The sequence below is a fragment of the Ornithorhynchus anatinus genome, chromosome 14 (assembly GCF_004115215.2).
Source record: "Ornithorhynchus anatinus isolate Pmale09 chromosome 14, mOrnAna1.pri.v4, whole genome shotgun sequence".
Taxonomy (NCBI): Eukaryota; Metazoa; Chordata; class Mammalia; order Monotremata; family Ornithorhynchidae; genus Ornithorhynchus; species Ornithorhynchus anatinus.
Genome location: NC_041741.1, coordinates 14438273 through 14458493, shown reverse-complemented (window position 1 = coordinate 14458493; position 20221 = coordinate 14438273). Strand labels below are relative to the sequence as shown.

The 20221-nt window shown below is 48.7% G+C and overlaps 1 protein-coding gene and 1 long non-coding RNA gene across 2 annotated transcripts; one reads left to right on the top strand and one right to left on the bottom strand.

Moving 5' to 3' along the window:
- Positions 1–1284: 1284 nt before the first annotated feature.
- LOC120638826 lies at positions 1285–8073 on the bottom strand. The gene is made up of 2 exons (XR_005660806.1): positions 7986–8073; positions 1285–1922 (listed from the first exon to the last, which is right to left on the bottom strand). It is a non-coding gene; the product is annotated as an uncharacterized LOC120638826 (long non-coding RNA).
- A 5646-nt stretch (positions 8074–13719) lies between these two features.
- On the top strand, positions 13720–19307 carry FOXA1 (forkhead box A1). Its single transcript, XM_029078532.2, has 2 exons — positions 13720–14135; positions 16481–19307. Exons 1-2 carry the CDS (start codon positions 14061–14063, stop codon positions 17783–17785), a joined length of 1380 nt encoding a protein of 459 aa, XP_028934365.1. The 5' UTR covers positions 13720–14060; the 3' UTR covers positions 17786–19307.
- Positions 19308–20221: the final 914 nt, after the last annotated feature.

The window sequence follows — 20221 nt, the reverse complement described above, 5'->3', positions numbered from 1 at the left end:
CTAAGAGGGAATCTTTTACAGATGAGAAAACCCTACTCCATAATGGACCCTAATCCACATTTGTAATTTATTTTATATATATATATTTATAATAATGTTGGTATTTGTTAAGCGCTTACTATGTGCAGAGCACTGTTCTAAGCGCTGGAGTAGATACAAGGTAATCAGGTTGTCCCAAGCAAGACTCACAGTTAATCCCCATTTTACAGATGAGGTAACTGAGGCACAGAGAAGTTAAGTGACTTGCCCATAGTCACACAGCTGCCAAGTGGCAGAGCCGAGATTCAAACCCATGACCTCTGACTCCCAGCCCGGGCTCTTTCCACTGAGCCACACTGCTTCTCTAGTATTAATTATATTATATTAATGCCTGTTTCCCCCTCTAGACTGTAAACTCACTGGTTTGTTTTTACGGTATTGGTTAACTTCTCTGTGCCTCGGTTTCCTCATCTGTAAAATGGAGACTACTACTGTGATTAGACTGTAAGCCCGTCAAACGGCAGGGACTGTCTCTATCTGTTGCCGACTTGTTCATCCCAAGCGCTTAGTACAGTGCTCTGCACATAGTAAGCGCTCAATAAATACTATTGAATGAATACTGTGAGCCCCATGTGGTATACGGACTGTTTCCAACTTGATCAACTTGTATCTACCCCAGCGCTTAGTACAATGCCTGGTACTTAGTAAGTTTTTAAGAAATACCATTAAAAAATCACTAACTGTAAGTACATAAATGCTGGGTGGGGAAAGGAGAGGTGAGTACCTAAGTCACATTAAATCATTTCAACTGGGACATTTGGTAATAGGCGAGTCAATTTAGACTTTTCTGTTAGCAATGGCAAAAATCGATTAAAAGCTTTTCGCCAGTTCTACCAGATGGTATCCATTTTCTCACATATAAGTCCTACAAACTCAAATAATGAGCTCCTTTCCACTTTTGTTTGCTGTCTAACCATGCTCTGCCTTCTTCACAACCCTTCTTGCAGGGCTTTCGCATCAGAGGTAATGGATATTTCAAGGTAACAGCAGCAACTTCTATGACAGTATCAATGATTTCACAAAGCTAATAGATACCAAGTATGAGCTATTCAAGTAAAAGTAGCATGGTCTCATAAACTGATTGCAATCATTTCAGCTAACATGTGAAACTGTGAATGCTGGGGAAGGTGAGGGTGAAGATAAAAGGGAGAAGAGGCTTGGGCAAAAAGAATTAAATAGAAGCCTAGCAGACAACGGTGGAGCTGAGGGCTGGAGAAAGGATGAGATTATGATGCAGAGATAATATGTTGATAATATTTAGCTTTATTATGACCCTTCACAATCACAAGGACTTTTGTTTTTGTGATACTGAATGGTACAGTAAAATCAGTTAACCTGATCAACTTGTATCTACCTATCTACCCCAGCACTTAGTACAGTACCTGACTCATAGTAAGTGCTTAACAAATTCCATTTAATAAAAAAAAATGACAGCTGATGGCTGCACTGCAGTGCAGAAAAGATGTGTACACCCTGCAAGAACACCAAGCCCTCATTTGCAAAAGGGGATCTCCCCAAGTTTGCTATAAAAATTGGCCTCATAAAACAGACCTTTTCACCTGAACCCACTAGCAAAAACATTGACGACATGCAGAGAAAATTAATAAGCCCTGAAAATTCAATTTCTTCCTATCCACCTGAGAAAGGAAAAGTATTTTATTCTATCTCCTTGGGTCCTGATTACCACTGTATGCAGGATTCAGGAATGTATTAGTCCATTAAATAGGAACCGTCTTTATCCACCCGAGCCTCGACTGAAGTCTGGAGAGTATTTTTGAAGTAAGCCACTTAGTTGCACAGCCTAACCCCTTCTCTCTTGGCCTGGTTTAGTCCAAGGATTTAATCAGTTGATGAATTCTCTTCCCCAGTAGGTGGATCCAGATCTGGCAAAAGAAAAGAAAAAAAAAGAAAAAACCTTGTACAATTTAGTCCCTAGGTACACATTATCATTTTTCTTAATTATGCTTCAACATCCCATTAAGCTTCCTTGCACATACTTGGTAACATCTCAGCTTTTTAAAGATTTAGAAAAGAAAAGAAACTAGGAGCTCAAACACAAGGTCTTGTTTGTGGAAGATAACAAAATCAACTGAACTCTTTCATTTTGAATGAATTTGGCCTTGCAGGGTAGGATCTTGGTGGCCTGAGATTCTCCCCTCCATCCGAGCCACAAAGTCTGTAGGGGGTTGGGGGTCCCCAGAGTCTGTCCTCAAGAGGCCATAGAGGATCCATCCATTCTCCTGCCTGACACTGTGTGAGTGAAGCCCCATCCCAATCTTCGGAATGTCAGAAAGTCGGGAGGAGCCAAGGGGACAGGAAATATTGAACAGCTTTTTTTAGTGCCCCATTTTAAATGTTTGTTTTAGTCTCTCTTCAATCTCTCTTTCTCTCTGTGTCCCCCCCCCTTCCCCCTTGTCTCTTTTTTCCTTCGCTTTGGATGGTGCGGCCCTTGAGGGCCTGCGATGGTGTCTGAATCAATGTCCCTGGCTTATTCTCACACTTAGTATGGTGTTTTGTAAGTTATAAACACTTTAAATGTTAGTATTAAATTAGTCACTGAAACCTAAAAATCAAAACCTTGCTTTCCCTTAGTCACTCCTGCCCATCTGCTCTTTTCTTCCATCCTCTCCAATTACTCAATAAATCAATTTATCAATCTGCCATATTTACTGAGTGCTTACTGTGTGCAGGGCACTGTAGTAAGCACTTGGGAGAGTACAAACAATATAACAGACACATTCCCTGACCACAAAGAGCTTACAATCAAAAAGAAGCTTACAGTCTTCTGAATGTCTTCCCCAGGAGACATAGTATGGGTGTTGAATAAGGGTGATTTTTTCTGGACCAAAATTGTTGGAGTCCTACAAAAGGTCCCTTGAACACCACAAAAAATGTTCAGAGACTAAGTAAAAGGCTCATGCAGAGAGGATTCATGGACCAATCTTCATCTCAGAAAATACAATGGGCCCAAACAGTAGGTTCTAATCCTGGCTCCACCACTTGTCTGCTGTGTGACCTTAGTCAAATCACTTAACTTCTCAGTTATATCATCTGTAAAATGGAGATTAAGACTGTGGGCTCCATGTGGTACAGGGACTGTGTCCAACCTGATTAATTTGTATCTACCCCAGCGTTTAGTACAGTGCCTGGCATGTAGTAAATGCTTCACAAATACCATAAAAAGAAATGGCTGTGTGTAAAGATGGGGTGGGAATGAGGATAATGATGATGGTATTTGTTAAGCACTTACTATCAACATGGGATCAACATGGGATCAACATGGGATCAACATAAAGATCCACATGGGTTTCATTTTACCCTTTGCTCAGAGTCTCCACACCTCTAGGGACTGCCGTGCAAATGTGTTATTGTAGGTGTAAGAGAGGTATTAGTATTTATTAAGCATTTCCTGAGTGTGATAGACTGTACTAAGTGCCTGGCAAAATATAACAGAACCAAAAGATACATTTCCTGTCCAAATAGAGTTTACAGTCTTTCCTGAATAGTTACCACCACTCCCAGTTTTGCAAACCCACCAATAATCTCTAGCACATTTTGCATTTATTTATACCCACTCTGAGCACTTTTGTCTACATGTCATTCATTGGCATATTCAATTTCTTTGATTACTCTATTTTGATTAGTCTACTCTTATATACATAATTGTACATATGTGTCTTCCTCATTACGGTGTAAGTCCTTGTCCTTGTGGTCAGAAAGTGTGTCACTTCTCTGTATCGTACTTTAGAAGAGTGTGAGGCACCCAGTGACACTCAGTAAATATTACTACTACCACTACTCCTGCTACTACAGGCCTGCAAAATATTTATAAACCATGAGAGCAGTAGAAGTAGTAAAGATCAGATTGATAGTAGAGTGAACATGCCAGGAAGAAATATCAGGATAAATCAGAACAAATAATTGAATGTGCTGAGAATATCTATAAATACATAAATGGTAGGGGTGGCTCTTGGTTTGAGAAGTGATCAGAGAAGGCTTAATGGAGGTGAGATTTTAAGAGGGTTTTGAAGATGGTTAGGGCAGTGGTCTACAAAGACAAAGGACTTCTGAGCTGGGGAAATGGGGTGATCAAACCTAGTACAGTGCTCTGCACACCAGAACTGCTCAATAAATACCACTGATTGACTGGCTGATTGATTAGAGAGAAACAAGTTGAATACAAAATGCAGTTAGAAGATAATGATAGTGGTATTTGTGTTTACTTTGCGCCAAGAGCTGTTCTAAGCCCTAGGTAGATACCAGTTAATCAGGTTGGACACAGTCCCTGCCCCATATGAGGTTCACACTTTAAGAAGGAGGGAGAGTTATCCCATTTTTTCAGATGGGATAACTGAGGCACAGAGAAGTTAAGTGACTTGCCCGAGATCACAAAGCAGTTACATGGAAGAGTTGGGATTACAACCCAGGTCCTCTGACTCCCATGCCCGTACTTTTTTTACTAGGCCACGAACTTGGGACCTATGGAAGGATTCTTGGTTCAGATCCCACAGTTCTCTTTCTGCCACAGATGAGGAGAGCTGAAAACTTCCAAGGAACCACAGGCATTTATCTAGCATGGGACCGCTCCCAGGCATGCTACCAGGGACAGCTGAAACAGGAGAGAGGCTGGGCCTTAATTGAGAAACCAGCTTGGCCTAGAAAAGTGGCGTGGCCTAGTAGGAAGTGCATGGGCCTGGGAGTCAGAGGATCTGGGTTCTTATCCAGGCTTGGCCAATTCCTTGCTTTGTGTCCTTGGGCAAGTCACTTAACTTCTCTGTGCCTGAATTTCCTCAACTGCAAAATGAGGATTAAATCCTACTCCCCACTACATTGACTGTATCCAACCCAATTATCTTGTATCTCTCCCACTGCTTAGTACTGTGATTGGCATATAGTGAGCACCTAACAAATATTGTTAATATTAATATCACTATTATTGTTGTTGTTATTATTATCATCCCTGGTGAATCCTGTCGGAGCAAGAGGTGGGGCCATGAGCTATGTTTTTCCCTCTGGTGTTTGGGTGGGAAAATCTCCCCACCCCGTGAACTCCCACACAAAAAGAGGCCCTATTGGGTGAAAACATTTCACGGCAGTACCTGGAGAAGGATATGTGGGATGGAATGAGGAGAGGAGAGCTGCCCCTGAAACAAATCAGTAAAGGCAGAACGGCGGGTGAAAAAGAATTCTTTTGCAGGGTTGGCATTTAATTTAAATGACCGAGTTTGAGAGCATTGTTAATTACCCTCCGAAAGCTCAGCCACTTAGCAAACTGTCAGTGTCAGTAATCAGAGGCTCATAACTGTGACCCTCGGCACATGCATACATTCTGGCTCAGCTCTCCAAAGCATTGCACTCCGCTCCGCAAGCCTGTTTGCGAGGTGTCTGCTTGCCAATCCTAGCCAACAGAAATCGTTTTGTAGTTACAATGTTTTTTTTCCTCCTAAGTTTGCAGGCTTTGCTTTATTTGTTTGCCAATTTAAACATACTATTTAAGCATCGAGGTTTCCTTTACGGCTCCCAGTTAGGTGTTTTGGTTGATGGAGAGTAAGGGCTTGGGAGTCCTTTCATCAGTACCCAAGCGACTACTTGTCTCAGCCGCACGCCCGGTTCCCTCCACAGCCTGAGGGCGAAGGGATTTTACCGTCTCTGAAAAAAGGGTCGGGGGACTTTTTACAAATTATTCGGAAGCTTAATTACACCACTAGCGACTCAGCCGCGCCCTTTTGATAAGTATTGTAAACCCTGGGTGGCATCCACACCAAACGAGTGACTGATTAATAATAATAATGGTATTTGTGAAGCGTTTACTCTGTGCCGAGCGCAGGGACTCCCGAACAGGTATCAAATCCCCATTTTACGGATGAGGAAACTGAAGGGCAGAGAAATAAGTGACTTGCCCATGGTCACACAGAAAGCCCCTGGTGGGGCAGGGATTAGAACCGAGGGCTCTTGACTTCCACTAGACTATACTGATTCTAGTAATTAAGAAAAATTAGGGATGCATATAGATCTAATTTTAGAGTGAATGAGAGGGAGAGGGAAAGGGAGAGAGAGAGAAAGAGATTTGGGTTTTAGGGGACCAATCCCTTGCCTTTTCCCAGTATTTACCCACTCTGACCCTGTCCCTTTTTCATCAATCAAGGGTATTTATTGAGCACTTACTATGTGCAGAACACTATACTAAGCGCCTGGGAGAGTGCAATATATATTAGGTCTGTGTCGTCGACCCCCAAGACAGGGCAGGGAATGTGTTTATTTTTATATTATAATCTCCCAAGCGCTTAATACAGTGCTCTGAACACAATAACCGTTCAATAAATAGGATTGAATGAATGAATCGATGAACGGACACCTTCCCAAGCGAACATCCTCAGTCCGGGGGTCTGACTAAGCAATGCCCCTAAACCCCACCCCGGTTTGCACTTCTCCCTCCCCAGACCCATGTCTCACCTACGGCCCATCCCTCGGGGAGACCCCTGAAATCAGAAACACAAAGGACATTTTGCCCTCTGGGCACAAGCTAGAAGCAACATGGCATAGTGGATAGAGCATGGCCCTAGGAGTCAGAAGGTCATGGGTTCTAATCCCGGCTTTGTCACTTGTCTGCTGTGTGACCTTGGGTAAGTGACTTCACTTCTCTGGGCCTCAGTTACCTCATCTGTAAAATGTGGATTGACACCATGAGCACACGTGGGACAGGGACTGTGTCCAACCTGATTTGCTTATATCTACCCCAGCGCTTAGAACAGTGCCTGGCACAAAGTAAACTCTTTACAAATACCACAATTATTAGAACCGGCCCCACCGCGGTTCTAACTCTTTCTGTGCTGACTTTGGAGTCGATGCCCATCTGTTTAGCAAATAAGGGTGCTGCTGTTCTGGGGCTGGGGCCTCCGTGCGATAACGACAGTCCCCAAGTTGCCCAAAGAGAAACCTGAATCGGAAAATATATCACCCGAGGAACTAAAAAAACTTGAATTTACATCTTTTGAGCACCTAGAATCCTTCGGGAAGAGACCTGTCACTATAAAACGACCGACCGCAATTTGCAGGTGACTGGAAAATGACTCTGATCCGATTTAAATAATCATACAGAAAGGGACCTAAGGGGGTCCTCTCTCCACTAAGATTAGGGTCTCTTAAGGGAGGGAGAGGAGAAGAGGACACACACACACTCACACACACATACACACACACACCCCTAATGGTTTCAGGAAAGGGACGGGATAATGAGTCTGATCTTGCTAGGAGATAGGGGATGGTTAAAACAGTCCTTGAGGGCTCTTCCAGCGCTTCCCTAAAATCAATGTCTCCTCCTCCTTCCCCTTCTCTTTCTCCTTTTTTTCTTCTTCCTCCTCCTCCTTTCTCCTGTGCTTCCAGGTATCCTCGCTCCCTCCCCTCCGCAAGTCCATGAAAAAAAGTTGACCCTTTGCAGGGTGAGAGCTCCAATACACAATACTCTCTCCCCTCCAGTATACTCCGGGACGAGCTACTTCTGCAGCTCCGTGCGAGGAATCAATCAATCAATCCATCAATCAACTAACGTCTACTCTGTGCAGAGCACTATTCTAAGCGCTTGGGAGAGTACAGTGGAGTAAGTAGTAAACTTACTTTGCTCTTCCCCCCTTCTCCCCACCCCACAGCACTTACTTATGTATGTATATATCTATAACTCTATATTGAATCCTGCTTACTTGTTTTGATGTCTGTCTCCCCCCTCCCACCCAGACTGTAAACCCACTGTGGGCAGGGATTATCTCTTGCTCTATTGTACTTTTCGAGCCATTTATTACAGTGCTCTGCACACAGTAAGCTCTCAGCAAATATGACTGACTGAATGAATGAAACTGCTCGCTATTCTGGGTCGGGTTCTCCTTATTGCTCGGGGTTTGAATCTGCACGGGGTCTTTTCCAGCCCCCGGGCTGTGCTCTTTCCGTCTCACCTGTTTAAACTCCGCTTTCCGAATACTTCGAACAATCCGATACGTCGATTGGAGCGGTTGCTGTTTCTGTGCGGCAGCGGGGAAGAGGCGAGGGATAGAGCCGGCCTAGGAAAAGACAGATTCCTTCTGATCGCTCTTTGGCCTGGGGGTCGGGCCTGGCATCTGGGGGAGAGGAGGGCGAGGGGTGATGCATGGGGTCGGGGCAGCAGCCCCTGGTAAGCTAAGGGGCTAATGACACCGGAGTCAGGATATTTTCCTACCTGCTCAGAGCCTAGGAAGAGCGAGGCAGAGAGGCCGCGGGGAGGACGATGGCTTCAACCCCTGCTGAAAACCAGTGGGTACCAGACCCATCATCCATCACCCCCGTGGAGTTGGCACTTCTGGATGGCAGGAGCTACAGCTCCTTCATCCCCCCGTCCCCCTTCCCCATCACCACACACACACACACACACACACACACACACCCTCTTATCCAGCTCGCCCTGGCTGATCCACCCTGGTATCTCTTGGCCATCTTGGTCCCTCCGCCAGGCTCCCCGGGAGCTATTGAATCTCATCCGTTTAGACTGTGAGCCCATTATTGAGCAGGAATTGTCTCTCTCTGTTGCCGAATTGTACATTCCAAGCGCTTAGTACAGTGCTCTGCATATAGTTAGCCCTCAATAAATACTATTGAATGAATGAATGACCAAGAGGAGTCCCAAAGCCTAAGAGTCAGTCAGTCATATTTACTGAGTACTTACTGTGTGCAGAGCACTATTCTAAGTGCTTGGGAGAGTACAATGTAACAATATAGGATATTTCCTGCCCACACGAGCTTACAGTCTTGGGGGGAGGGGGCACAGGCATTAATATAAATAAATTACAGATATGTACATAAGTGCTGTGGGGCTGGGGGGGTGGATGGAGGAGATGAATCGCTGCCCCACTGGACGCCAGAGACCCCCAGCTATAAGTGTTCATCCTGACCTTCTTAGGATGAATCAGTCGCCAGTGGAGGACAATCTCTGTCCTCGTCGTCCCCTTTGACTCCTCATTGTCAACGACCAACTCAAGGAAATGAAAATGCAGGACACTGCAGGCACACCTTTCTTTCTTGGAGTGTAGACACCCGTCCCAAGTCGTGCTCGGTGACGAAGGCTCCTTCCCCTTGCAGAATCTGCCTCGCCCGTCCACTCGCCCACCTGCTGTCTGGCCTTAGCAAACCCTGGGCTGTAACCCTCTGTAAGACTGGACAGAAGATGGACAACCTCGGTGGGGAAAGAAAGCCAAAATGGGGCATGTATAAGGGAGGAGGGACAGGAGGCTTCTTTCCCTTATTAGAAATCAATTTTTGTTATAATAATAATATATTATTTGCATTAATGTCTGTCTCTCCTTCGAGGCTGTAAATTTGTTGTGGGCAAGGAACTGGGCAAGGAACTCTGTTATATTGTACTCTCCCAAGCACTTAGTACAGTGCTCTGCACAGAGTTAATGGTCAATAAATACCATTGATGATGGTGGTGGTTTGATGATGATGGTGATGATCATTCATTCATTCGTATTTATTGAGCGCTTACTGTGTGCACAGCACTGTACTAAGGACTTGGAAAGTACGACTTGGTGATGATGAGGCTCCCTCTAGACCATAAGCTCTTTGTGGGCAAGGAATGTACCTAACAACTCTGTGCTCTCCCAAGAGTTTAGTACAGTGCTCTGCACACACAGCAAGCACTCAATAAATATGATTGCTTGATTGAATCCAGGGCAACAGAATGGCCTTGCTGCCCTCCGGGCTGGTTTGGGACTAAGCCCGGACTTCCCCCTAAAGTAAGCAAATTCAGAGACCTCGCCCCAACCCTGCCTCCTCCCTCTACACCCCATAACGTTATGAGCACGTTCATCACTTACATGGTTCATCCCTATTTGGTCACGTCTATTACTCACCTGACACAGAATTTTATCACCTATGAAACAAATGATTGAGTCTTTATTCAGAGGCCCCTCTAGTGGAAAGAACACGGGCCTGGGAATCAGAAGATCGTGAGTTTTAATTCCGGCTCCGCTGCTTGTCTGCTGTGTGACCTTGGGCAAATCATTTCACTTCTCTGGGCTTCGATTACCTCAACTCAAATGAAGATTGAGACTTCGAGCCCCACGTGGGACAGGGACTGTGTTCCTCCCGATTTGCTTGTATCCACCCCAGTGCTTGTTTAGTATAGTGCCTGGCACATAGTAAGCGCTTAACAAATACCACAATTATCATTATTATATATTACCCCAATTTCCAAAACGTGGTTGCTCAGAGAGGCCGAGAGGGCAGTCACCGCCCCAGTCCGCCGGCCCGTTAGCTGTTTCTAGATCTTCCCAGAGGGGCTGGCCGCAGGTAACAAGGGACTCCGGCTTCCCATGGGGGTCCATGGGGTGTCCTCTTTGAACCTTCCAACTCTTGCCGGACCTACGGTCAAGCAAAATAAGAAACGGCCTAGGGCTACCATTAATAATAATAACAATATTCATTCAATAGTATTTATTGAGCGCTTACTATGTGCCGAGCACTGTACTAAGCGCTTGGAATGTACAGTTCGGCAATGGAAAGAGACAATCCCTGCCCAGTAGTGCTTAATATGTGCCAAGCACCTTTCTAAACCCTGGGGTAGACACAAGGTAATCAGGTTGTGTGGGGCTCACAGTCTTAAATCCCATTTCACAGATGAGGTAACTGAAGCACTGAGAAGTTAAGTGCTTGCTCAAGATCACACAGCAGGCAAGTGGCGGAGGGGGAATTAGAACCCACATCCTCTGACTCCCAAGTCCGTGCTTTTTCCACTAAGCCACAGTGCTTTCGGGAAATTAGCTCCCCAGGGCCGGAATTCCCCGAGGGAGGGTGGTCGCCGACCACCCAGGCCGGGCTGGACAGCGCGGGGAGGGGACGGGGAGGGGGAGGAACGGCAGGAGGCGCTATGGCTTCGTGCAAAATCTCCCCAACGTCCAGAAATGAAAACTCTCATTTTTAATCCCGTCTCCAAACCGGCCATTCGAACGGTTTGGCTATCTAGGGGGGTCACCCACGCGTGTATATTTTTATCAGTCGCCTTTTGTCGACAGGTGGCTTTGGGCTGGATAGTTTGGGGAAGAGGGATGGGGGGCTTGCCAGAATGTAGTTTCTGCTGGTGACTTTTGGGGCAAGGGGGATGTTCTTCTCTCCTGCCCCTTTTTCCCCAACCCGGCCCCCAAAACAGCTGCAGTCGCTTTCAATGCAACCGCTCCCGAAAATACCCAGCTCGAAGCCAGCATTATTCGATAAGCAATGGGGAAATGAGGTAGGGCCCCCTCCCTATTCCCTTCCCACCCCCGGTTCCCTGGGAGAATAAACCAAGAGACCCCCCATCCCCAGACCTGAAAGCCCCTCCAGCGGCCCGCCCAGAGAATGACCACATCTGTGCGCTCAGCGGAGGGAGCGGTAAAACCTTGATCGCCAGTTCACAAAAGAGTCCGTTCCCGCTCTGACAGCCTACGAAAAGTACACAGAGCCGCACACATAGCAACATCTCCATCCATATGGGGCGCGCCATAAATGAAGGGCCAAGCCCTGGCTGCATTGTCTAAAGCTGCGCCACTTGGTATGTTCCATGTGGATTTAGTTTCACTCTCATTCCTTGCTTTACAATGTGACATTTTCCCCTTTTTTCTAAAAAAAAAAAAGCACATTGTAATCCAGGGCTTTTATCTTTTTATTTCCTTAACGGCACATCTTCACCCCCTTGTTCTCTCCTGCTGATTTGGGAGGTTTGTTTGTTTCGAGGATTTAACTAATTCTGTTGCCAGATTTCAAGGATGATTTAAAAGAACAAAGGACGGGGGAAACGAAGGCTCTTTTAGAAGACAAGTTAAAACAAATTTCTTAAAGTGAGATTAATAACGGACTAAAAAAAACACCCTGCAAAATAAAAGTTTATTTTGTTCATTCTTAGCTGCTTTATTTTCCTTAAAAAAAGAAAACTTCTGTTTTGATGCTTTTGTCATGCAAGGGATCCTAACCCTAGAGAGAAACTCTCGGTCCCCGAGACAGAACAGAAAAGATAAACACCAGCAAACGGGGCCAATCGTCCGATCCATGAAGCTGATCCCTAACCCTCCATCGGCGGTTCCCCCAAGCTGGAGAATCAGTTGATTCGGTTACCAGATCCCGCGGGCAATCCGTTTCCCTGGATCATAAAAATGCCCAGGTGGTTGTTTTAAGAATGAGTGTTTGGTGAATGGTAAAGATCCCCAAACTCAAGCAAGAGAGTTACGGGTTGAAAACCTGACCGCTGACTGTAAGTTGAAAACTATTTTTTTCTCTCCTTGAACTTTACCCATTCGGGTCCTCCCACTCACTATTGGAAAACGGACCCCCGCGGCCCCGACCTTTCCCGGAGAGGAGAGCGGGAATCTGTTGGGGGTGGACCGGAGAGGCTGTGTCCTACCACCCACCCAGAGACAGACAGACAGATACTTACCATTTGCCTTTCCTGACATCCCTGTCGACAAGGGGAGGAGGTGGGCTCGACCTCCCCCCTCCCGCCCCCCTCCAGCTTCCCTGTCCACCCTGCCTACCTTGTATCCACCCCAGCGCTTAGAACAGTGCTTGGCGCATACTAAGTGCTCAACAAGTACTACTATTATTATTATTATCAGACAGACACTTGGCATCTGCCTCTCCGCACATCCCTGTCGACAAGGGGAGGAAGTTGCCTAGACCTCCCTCCTCCCGTCCCCCTCCAGCTTCCATGTCCACCCTGCCTATCTTATATCTACCCCAGCGCTTAGAACAGTGCTTGGCACAGAGTAAGCGCTTAACAAGTAATACTATTATTATCAGATAGCATTTGCCTTTCCGCACATCCCTGTCGACAAGGGGAGGAGGTGGACTAGACCTCCCGCCCCCCTCCAGCTTCCATGTCCAACCTGCCTACCTTGGATCTACCCTAGCGCTTAGAACAGTGCTCGACACATACTAAGCGCTTAACAAGTACTATTATTATCATTATTATTATCAGACATTAGCATCTGCCTTTCCGCACATCCCCGTCGACGAGGGGAAGGGGAGGGCTCGACATCCCCCCTCCCACGCCCCTCCATCTTCCACGTCCAACCTGCCTACCCCAGCTCTCAGACCAGTACTTGGCACGTAGTAAGCGCCTAAGGAGTACCATTATTATTATTTATGAAGGAAACGTTACGTCATACAGAGGCTCCCGTGACTCACCTGCTCTTGCCACGTTTTAGGGTCCGCTCCGTCCCTGGTCCGGTTCGGAACTGACTTGTCCGAAGGGCGGGGGCTTCTAGGGGACAGAGTGAAAGAAGTGTGTAAAAGTGGAGTGGGGGGGAGCCCCCAGTTTCCAGCGGAGCCGCAGCTCCCCACTCCCACCCCAGCATGCTGAGCTCAAAAGTGCCCCGGGAGGGGCGGGGGGTCCCGGGCTGGGCTGGGCGGTGGGTGACCCAGCAGGTTGGTTCCTGGACGGCTGCAGAGCCGCCCGCCCTTGGGCATTGAATTCAGGCCGAGGGGTTGCCCCGCTCCTGCATTTCCCGCCCCATCCCAGCTCCTCCTCCTCCTCCTCCTCCTCCTAAGTCTTTCCCCAACGGAGGGCGAGGGTTTCCCTTTCGGTTCCTCTGGTTCCCCTCCTCCCCCCCCCCCCTCCCCACGCCCCCTCCCCGTTTAAACCAATTGCACCGCTCTGCAAACAGAGGCGGTGGGATGGGGGGCGAGCTGGAGGCCGGAGCCGGCTTCTTTGCAGGTGCATCTCCCGCTCGGTAGGTGCGGGCGTCTTTGTGCGGTGGACAAATGGGGAGAGGAGGAGGAGGTGGGCACTCGGGCGACGTAAGATCCACATCAGCTCAACTCCACTCGCATCCCAGCCGGCACTTCCTCACTTTCTCAACTGTCTCTGCCCCACGCCTCTCTCCCGCCTGGCCTCCCCTGGCCTTCCCGCTGCCACCGCGGGCCCTCCCCGGGCTGCGGGCCGGGGGCTGGGGCTCCTCGCTTCCCTCCCCTGCCACCGCTCCGCCTGGCACAGAGGGCTGGATGGTTCCCCCGGGCAGGCTGGCCCCATGATGTTAGGGACGGTGAAGATGGAAGGGCACGAGACCGGCGACTGGAACAGCTACTATGCGGACCCCCAGGAGGTGAGCCAACCCGGTGGGCATTTGCCCCCGCGGCCCGAGCCTGGGGGGGGGGGCTTGGATGCCCGCTGGTGCCTCCCCTGCCCGCGTGGAGCCGTGGCACGGGGCGGTCCTGGCACGGCCTCGGAGGGAGGCGGGATTTTTTGCGGGAGAACTGCGAGGGGCAGAGCCGGAGTGGGAGTCCGAGCTCTGCGGGAGGGGAGAGGGCACGGGGGGCACGGGGGTAGGGGAGCTGGGAGTGAAACCCTCGGACAGTGAGCGCTCTGCTGGAGGGCAACCTCGGTCTTACTTTATAAACCCAGCAAGGCCTTTCGACCGCAGCAGCGGGGCCTCTCAGTCGGGCGCTTTAACACCTAAAACAATCAGTCTTTCTCTCTCTTTTTTATTTTTTTTTTTGGTAATTTAACAATCTTTTCGAAGCGCCTTAATGAGTAGAAGGCGGATATTTCTGACGAGCACCGCGGGGTGGAGCTGGCGAGAGACGAATCCGCCTCTTCCCGGAGAGAACCTGGGCCTTTTTATCGTCGTCCCCCCTGCCCCTTCTTCATTTGACTTTTTCTCTGACGATCGATAAGCACAAAAGATTAGCGAGAAAAAGACCAGGCGTGGGTAGGGCCGCCACCTATTACAACCCCGTTTCTGGGGAAATTTCCCTTCGGATGACTCGGAAGACTTAGATGAAATGTCCAGCGCTGGCCGTATCGGCCCCTGGCGCTCAATGAAGACTTTGGAATGGCTAGGGGAAACACGAGCGGCTACCAGAAAGTCACCAAAAGGATTATCCGAGTCCGATGAGCATTCTAGGATAATAACAGGAAGTAGGTTCATAGGTGATGTTTATTTTTAGCGGTGCGTATTTGCTCAAAAAAAATGCCAAGCTCTAGGTGTGGGGGCAATCCGTACTGCAACGTGTTCGTGGATTTACAGTCTATTTTGGAGACAGCGAGACAGCTATCATCTCGGGGCACGCTTTACCATTTCTTAAATGGGCGTGCGGCTAGATCATATATGTTAACCTACACACCGTAATCCCCTTTATTGGCAATAATTGTCTTATTCTATGACTAAAATAAAACTCAAGTTTCATGGATCAATTCTTCCACAGAATAATTAATTTTCTGAAAAGACGTGGCAACCCCTATGCTCTCTATAGATCGGCTTTTTTAAAAATTCAGTACACACCTCCGATTGCTAACCACACTGTTTTATTGTGATGACTTTTAAAACAAAACAGATCACTCGGTCGATGCGAGCCATGCTCAACCCGTCCAGTGAAGGCGATACAGTGTCGGGATCCCATATTAATAAAGAGTTTCGGTTTGAGTTTGTAAGGAGTTGCGAAGGTTCCTACCCGTTTTTGATGGCTCCCAAACCCTGGTAATCTTTTGTAACGTTTGTAATCTTACCGATAAAGTCAGGTTCATTAGCATGTGAAAAATTGATATTGAGTCTCACGACACATCATTACATTCTTGCAAGTACTGGGGTTTCAGTAAAAAGGGATTTCTGTTGGTTGCGAACTGGTTCTAGGGAAGTCATTACGAATTTAAGTTCTACCCAAGTTCTTCTTCAAGCCGAGCTAAACCCAGATGGATCGCTAATACTCACCCAGAAATTGTGCATTTTATACAAATCCCACTGAAATGATATCTTTCCCTTACAAGTAGAATTGTAGCAAGGGAATGCGGAAAATTAAACGTCAAATGAACACACCAGAGCCCTTATAGGGTAAGGCAAATAACCAACGCAAAAGCCACCATTCAGGAGGAAAGCGAATTGTCGCTCCCTTCATGGGTGGGCATTTGGTTTGTCGTGGGAAGAAGTTCCAGGGACAAGCGCAGTTTTTGAGGCAGGGGACCTGAGATCAACCTCCTGGGGAGTAAAGGGAGGACAAGGAAAAGGCTTTTGGGTTTTCACCGATTTGAAAACCACGTTTGCTGGGCAGGCCGTGTGCCCAGCGCAGGGTGCAGAGAACGGCGGTGGAGCCGGGACCCGGGCCCCCGTCCGACCCTGAGCCGGGGCTATCAGTGTCCCGAATCCTGGAGGCTGGTCCTTTCTGATGTCCCTTAGTTTTCTGCTTTGTTTTTAAGGCATCTCGAGGCTTCGGGCTTTGGGGGTTTGTGTGTGTGTGTGTGTGTGTGTGCATCTCGAGGCTTTTCTTTTGCTCCCTGCCTGGAGGTCGGGAGGGAGGGGTGATATCTGCCTGGAAGTCGGGGACCATCTGCCGGTTGGCGGGGTGGGGAGGTCCTCTGGAGGTCCGTGCCCTGCTCCGTCCCTGGGCCGGGCCCACCGCCCCGGCCCCACCGCCCCGGCCCAGGCTAACCCGCCGTCCGTGTCTCTCGCTGCAGGCCTACTCCGCCGTGCCGGTGGGCACCATGAACTCGGGCCTGGGCGCCATGAGCTCCATGAACTCCTACATGACGATGGGCCCCATGACCACGACGGGCAACATGACCCCGGCCTCGTTCAACATGGCCTACGCCAACCCGGGGCTGGGGGCCGGGCTGAGCCCCGGGGGCGGGGGCGGGGGCGGCTCCTCGGCCGGGGCCGGGGGCCTGGCGGGGGCCGGGGGCCTGGCAGGCGGGGGGGTGCCCGCTCTGAGCCCCGGGGGTCTGGGCGGGCTGGCGGCGCCCCCGGCCGGCTCCATGAACGGGCTGGGCCCCTACGCGGCCGCCCCCTGCATGAGCCCCATGGCCTACCCGTCCGCCCCGTCGGGCCTGGGCCGCGCCCGGCCCGATGCCAAGCCCTTCAAGCGCAGCTACCCGCACGCCAAGCCGCCCTACTCCTACATCTCCCTCATCACCATGGCCATCCAGCAGGCGCCCAGCAAGATGCTGACGCTCAGCGAGATCTACCAGTGGATCATGGACCTGTTCCCCTACTACCGGCAGAACCAGCAGCGCTGGCAGAACTCCATCCGCCACTCGCTGTCCTTCAACGACTGCTTCGTCAAGGTGGCCCGCTCCCCGGACAAGCCGGGCAAGGGCTCCTACTGGACGCTGCACCCGGACTCGGGCAACATGTTCGAGAACGGCTGCTACCTGCGGCGCCAGAAGCGCTTCAAGTGCGACAAGCAGGCCGGAGCCGGGGCCGGGGCCGGGGGCGGGCCCGGAGGGGGCAAAGCGGGCACCGACGGTCGGAAGGACCCCTCGGGGGGCGCCCCCCACCCCGGCGCCGACTCCCCCTTGCACCGCGGGGCCCCCGCCAAAGCCGCCCCCCTGGAGGGACCCCAGGGGTCCGGGCCCACCCCCAGCCCCCGGGCCCTGGACCCCAGCGCGGCCGGGCCCGCCCCGGGCCTGAAGACCCCGGCCTCGACCTCCGCGCCCCCCCTCAACCCGGGACCCCCCGCCCTGCCGGCGCACGCCCTGGCCCCCCACGAGACCCAGCTGCACCTCAAGGGAGACCCCCACTATTCCTTCAACCACCCCTTCTCCATCAACAACCTCATGTCCTCCTCGGAGCAGCAGCACAAGCTGGACTTCAAGGCCTACGAGCAGGCCCTGCAGTACTCGTCCTACGGGGCCGGGCTGGCCGGGAGCCTACCCCTCAGCGCCGGCGCCTCCATGGCCGGGAGGAGCACCATCGAGCCCTCCGCCCTGGAGCCCTCCTACTATCAAGGTGTGTATTCCAGACCGGTCCTCAACACCTCCTAGCTCCCGGGACGGCCGGGAGCCTTCCGGGGCGGCCGGCCTGGCCGCAGGAGAGGAACACACACATGCACACACGCGCGCCCCCCCCCCAACACACACACCCACCCACACCCCCCCTCTTCCCTCCTTCACGGTTTTGCACAAACTCCCTCCTCGTGCAAAGGACTGTTACTTGGTTATTGTATTCCCGACTCCTTGTCTATGTTATTGTAAGAACCAAACCGACCGGCCCCCCCAACCACAACGAACCTTCCTGCCGAGTTCAGCGACCCACGATGGTCTAGAATATGTGTGTGTGTGTGTGTATATATATGTACACATGTTATATGTGTATAGGCACAGTGTATCTATTGTATATAGTATATACATACGCACACACGTATACATAAAGGCCCTTTCCCTCTTTCTTTCTCTTCCTTCCCCCCACACACACTCACGCAGCGCTCTGATTTGAGCAGGGTGCATTTGAAAAGAGAGCGAGAGAGAGGTGGTCAAGCTTCTAAAAGATTTGTTTGTGTTATTTTCTTCCTCTTTACTTGTCGTAAGCCTCCCGCCAGTATACAGGTATGTGGCAATACTCTTAATGATTAAAAAACAGATGAAGAATCAAGTAGCCGTTTCGGCCTCTAAATACCATTCAAAGGCAAAATCGTGGTGATGTGTAGCCCAACTGATAGAAGCAGGACTGCTTGTTTTCTCGAGCCAGCCTGACAAATTGACATCGGATTTGTCTTTAAAAGAGCAGGTGGAAATGTATGTATATCGATACTCTTCCACGTGGATCTGCACATACATACATCAGTACGGCCTACATCTTTACCCATTCAGTATGTGATCAGTATTCGAGGGTAATATGGTTATTACCTTTTCGAGAATTGCCTGACCAAAATGTTCCAAACTAAAACGACCCCATTCCTCTTCACCACACTGAAAAGAAATTTCTGAAAAATCGCCTGTGTCAAACACTATGCTTCCCACTTCGCAGAATGACGTGGCCATTCACAACTTGTGTACAAAATAAATCTCCCTTATGTACGCAATTTATAGAATTGTGTATTGTTGGTTTTTTTATTTTTGTTTTTTTCCAGAAAACATTGGCTATTAAAACCAACATAGCAAGAGAGCTAGAGAGTCTCATTTCGAAATCTGGTCCATAATTCCAAACTCAGATTTGTTGTGGTCATTTAATTATCGCCATTGTTCGCTTGTTTCATCCAGTGTTAATGCACTTTCCACAGTTTGCCATGGTGTTAGCATAGTCAGACAGGTTTCCTTATTATTCCTGTTCGCTTTCTCAATGACCTTAATTTATTGCATGGTTTATACTTTCTTCCTTTACAGCTGAACTTGCTTTAAATGACCGTTTAAATGAAAAAAATTAAAGCGTTAATTTTATAAATGTGATTGTAATTGAACATATTTTGATTTAAATAGCTCAAATGATAACTGAGATTTTAAGCCGTGGAGTATGTTTTTTGATCATTTACAGTTAAGGACTTTAAATAAATCAAATGTTAACAAATAAGCATTTCTGATAATTTATTTCTACTGCATAAAACTGTAAATATTCTAAACTGGATATTTACCCCCAAAGACGGGAATTGTTCAAGAAAGGAAAAAAGAACAATCTAAGGCGTTTGAGGTATTTTAGTCGCAGTTTTCATTCAATAACTGGGTAGTCGGTAAAAGTAAATATCGTCTTCCGTAAAGGAAAGTGCCTTAGGCAAAAGTGATTAATACCAGCAGATGAAAATGAATTCATACTTGGATTCTGGGAATTGCGATTCTACAGATCCTATTATTTCGTGTTCCGAAATGTTTACTTCCATTTTCAGAAACGAATTTAAACTAGCTCACAAATCTTTTTCTATCCTCTGTCAAATCAAATATTTTACATTACACACAAGATTTAAATTATTAAAAAGCTGCCCCGAACTTTGGGCTTAGGTGGGAAGGACCGAGTGTTTCACATTCTTTTTTTTTTTTTGATCTCAAGCAGAGAAATGTTCTGACCTCAGTTGTGGTTCCGAGATTGAATGAGGAGAAATGGGTGGGTCTCGGTCGGTTGCAGCGGATTCTCTCCAGGCAAAACGCAGTGTGGCCGGGATATTCCACTGTATTCCGGTGGGACTTGGTAGAAACGTGATGGGTGCTTTTTTGTGAGGTTTTCTCAATACGGTTACGAAGGAACATTTAGTTTTCAGGATTGAGAAGCAATGGTTTCTACTGAACTTTGAGAAACTCTTCAATGCCGCTTCGCACCCAGTAGCCGCCCGGAATCAAACACACACACACACACACACACACAAAATCATTGGTCTCCTTTGATACCAGGCTGTCTTTCCAGGCCACCGGTTTCTTTGTAAATCTTGCTCAGAGTGACATTAACAATAACAACTGCAGCTCAGGCAAAAGCTGGTCTCCGGCAAGAGGCACTTG

Bases quoted from the DNA above. Each gene is read 5' to 3' on its own strand.
- FOXA1 (XM_029078532.2), top strand. From the start codon at position 14,061: ATGATGTTAGGGACGGTGAAGATGGAAGGGCACGAGACCGGCGACTGG. The intron at 14,136-16,480 runs GTGAGCCAACCC...CTCTCGCTGCAG, and splicing joins ACTATGCGGACCCCCAGGAG to GCCTACTCCGCCGTGCCGGT.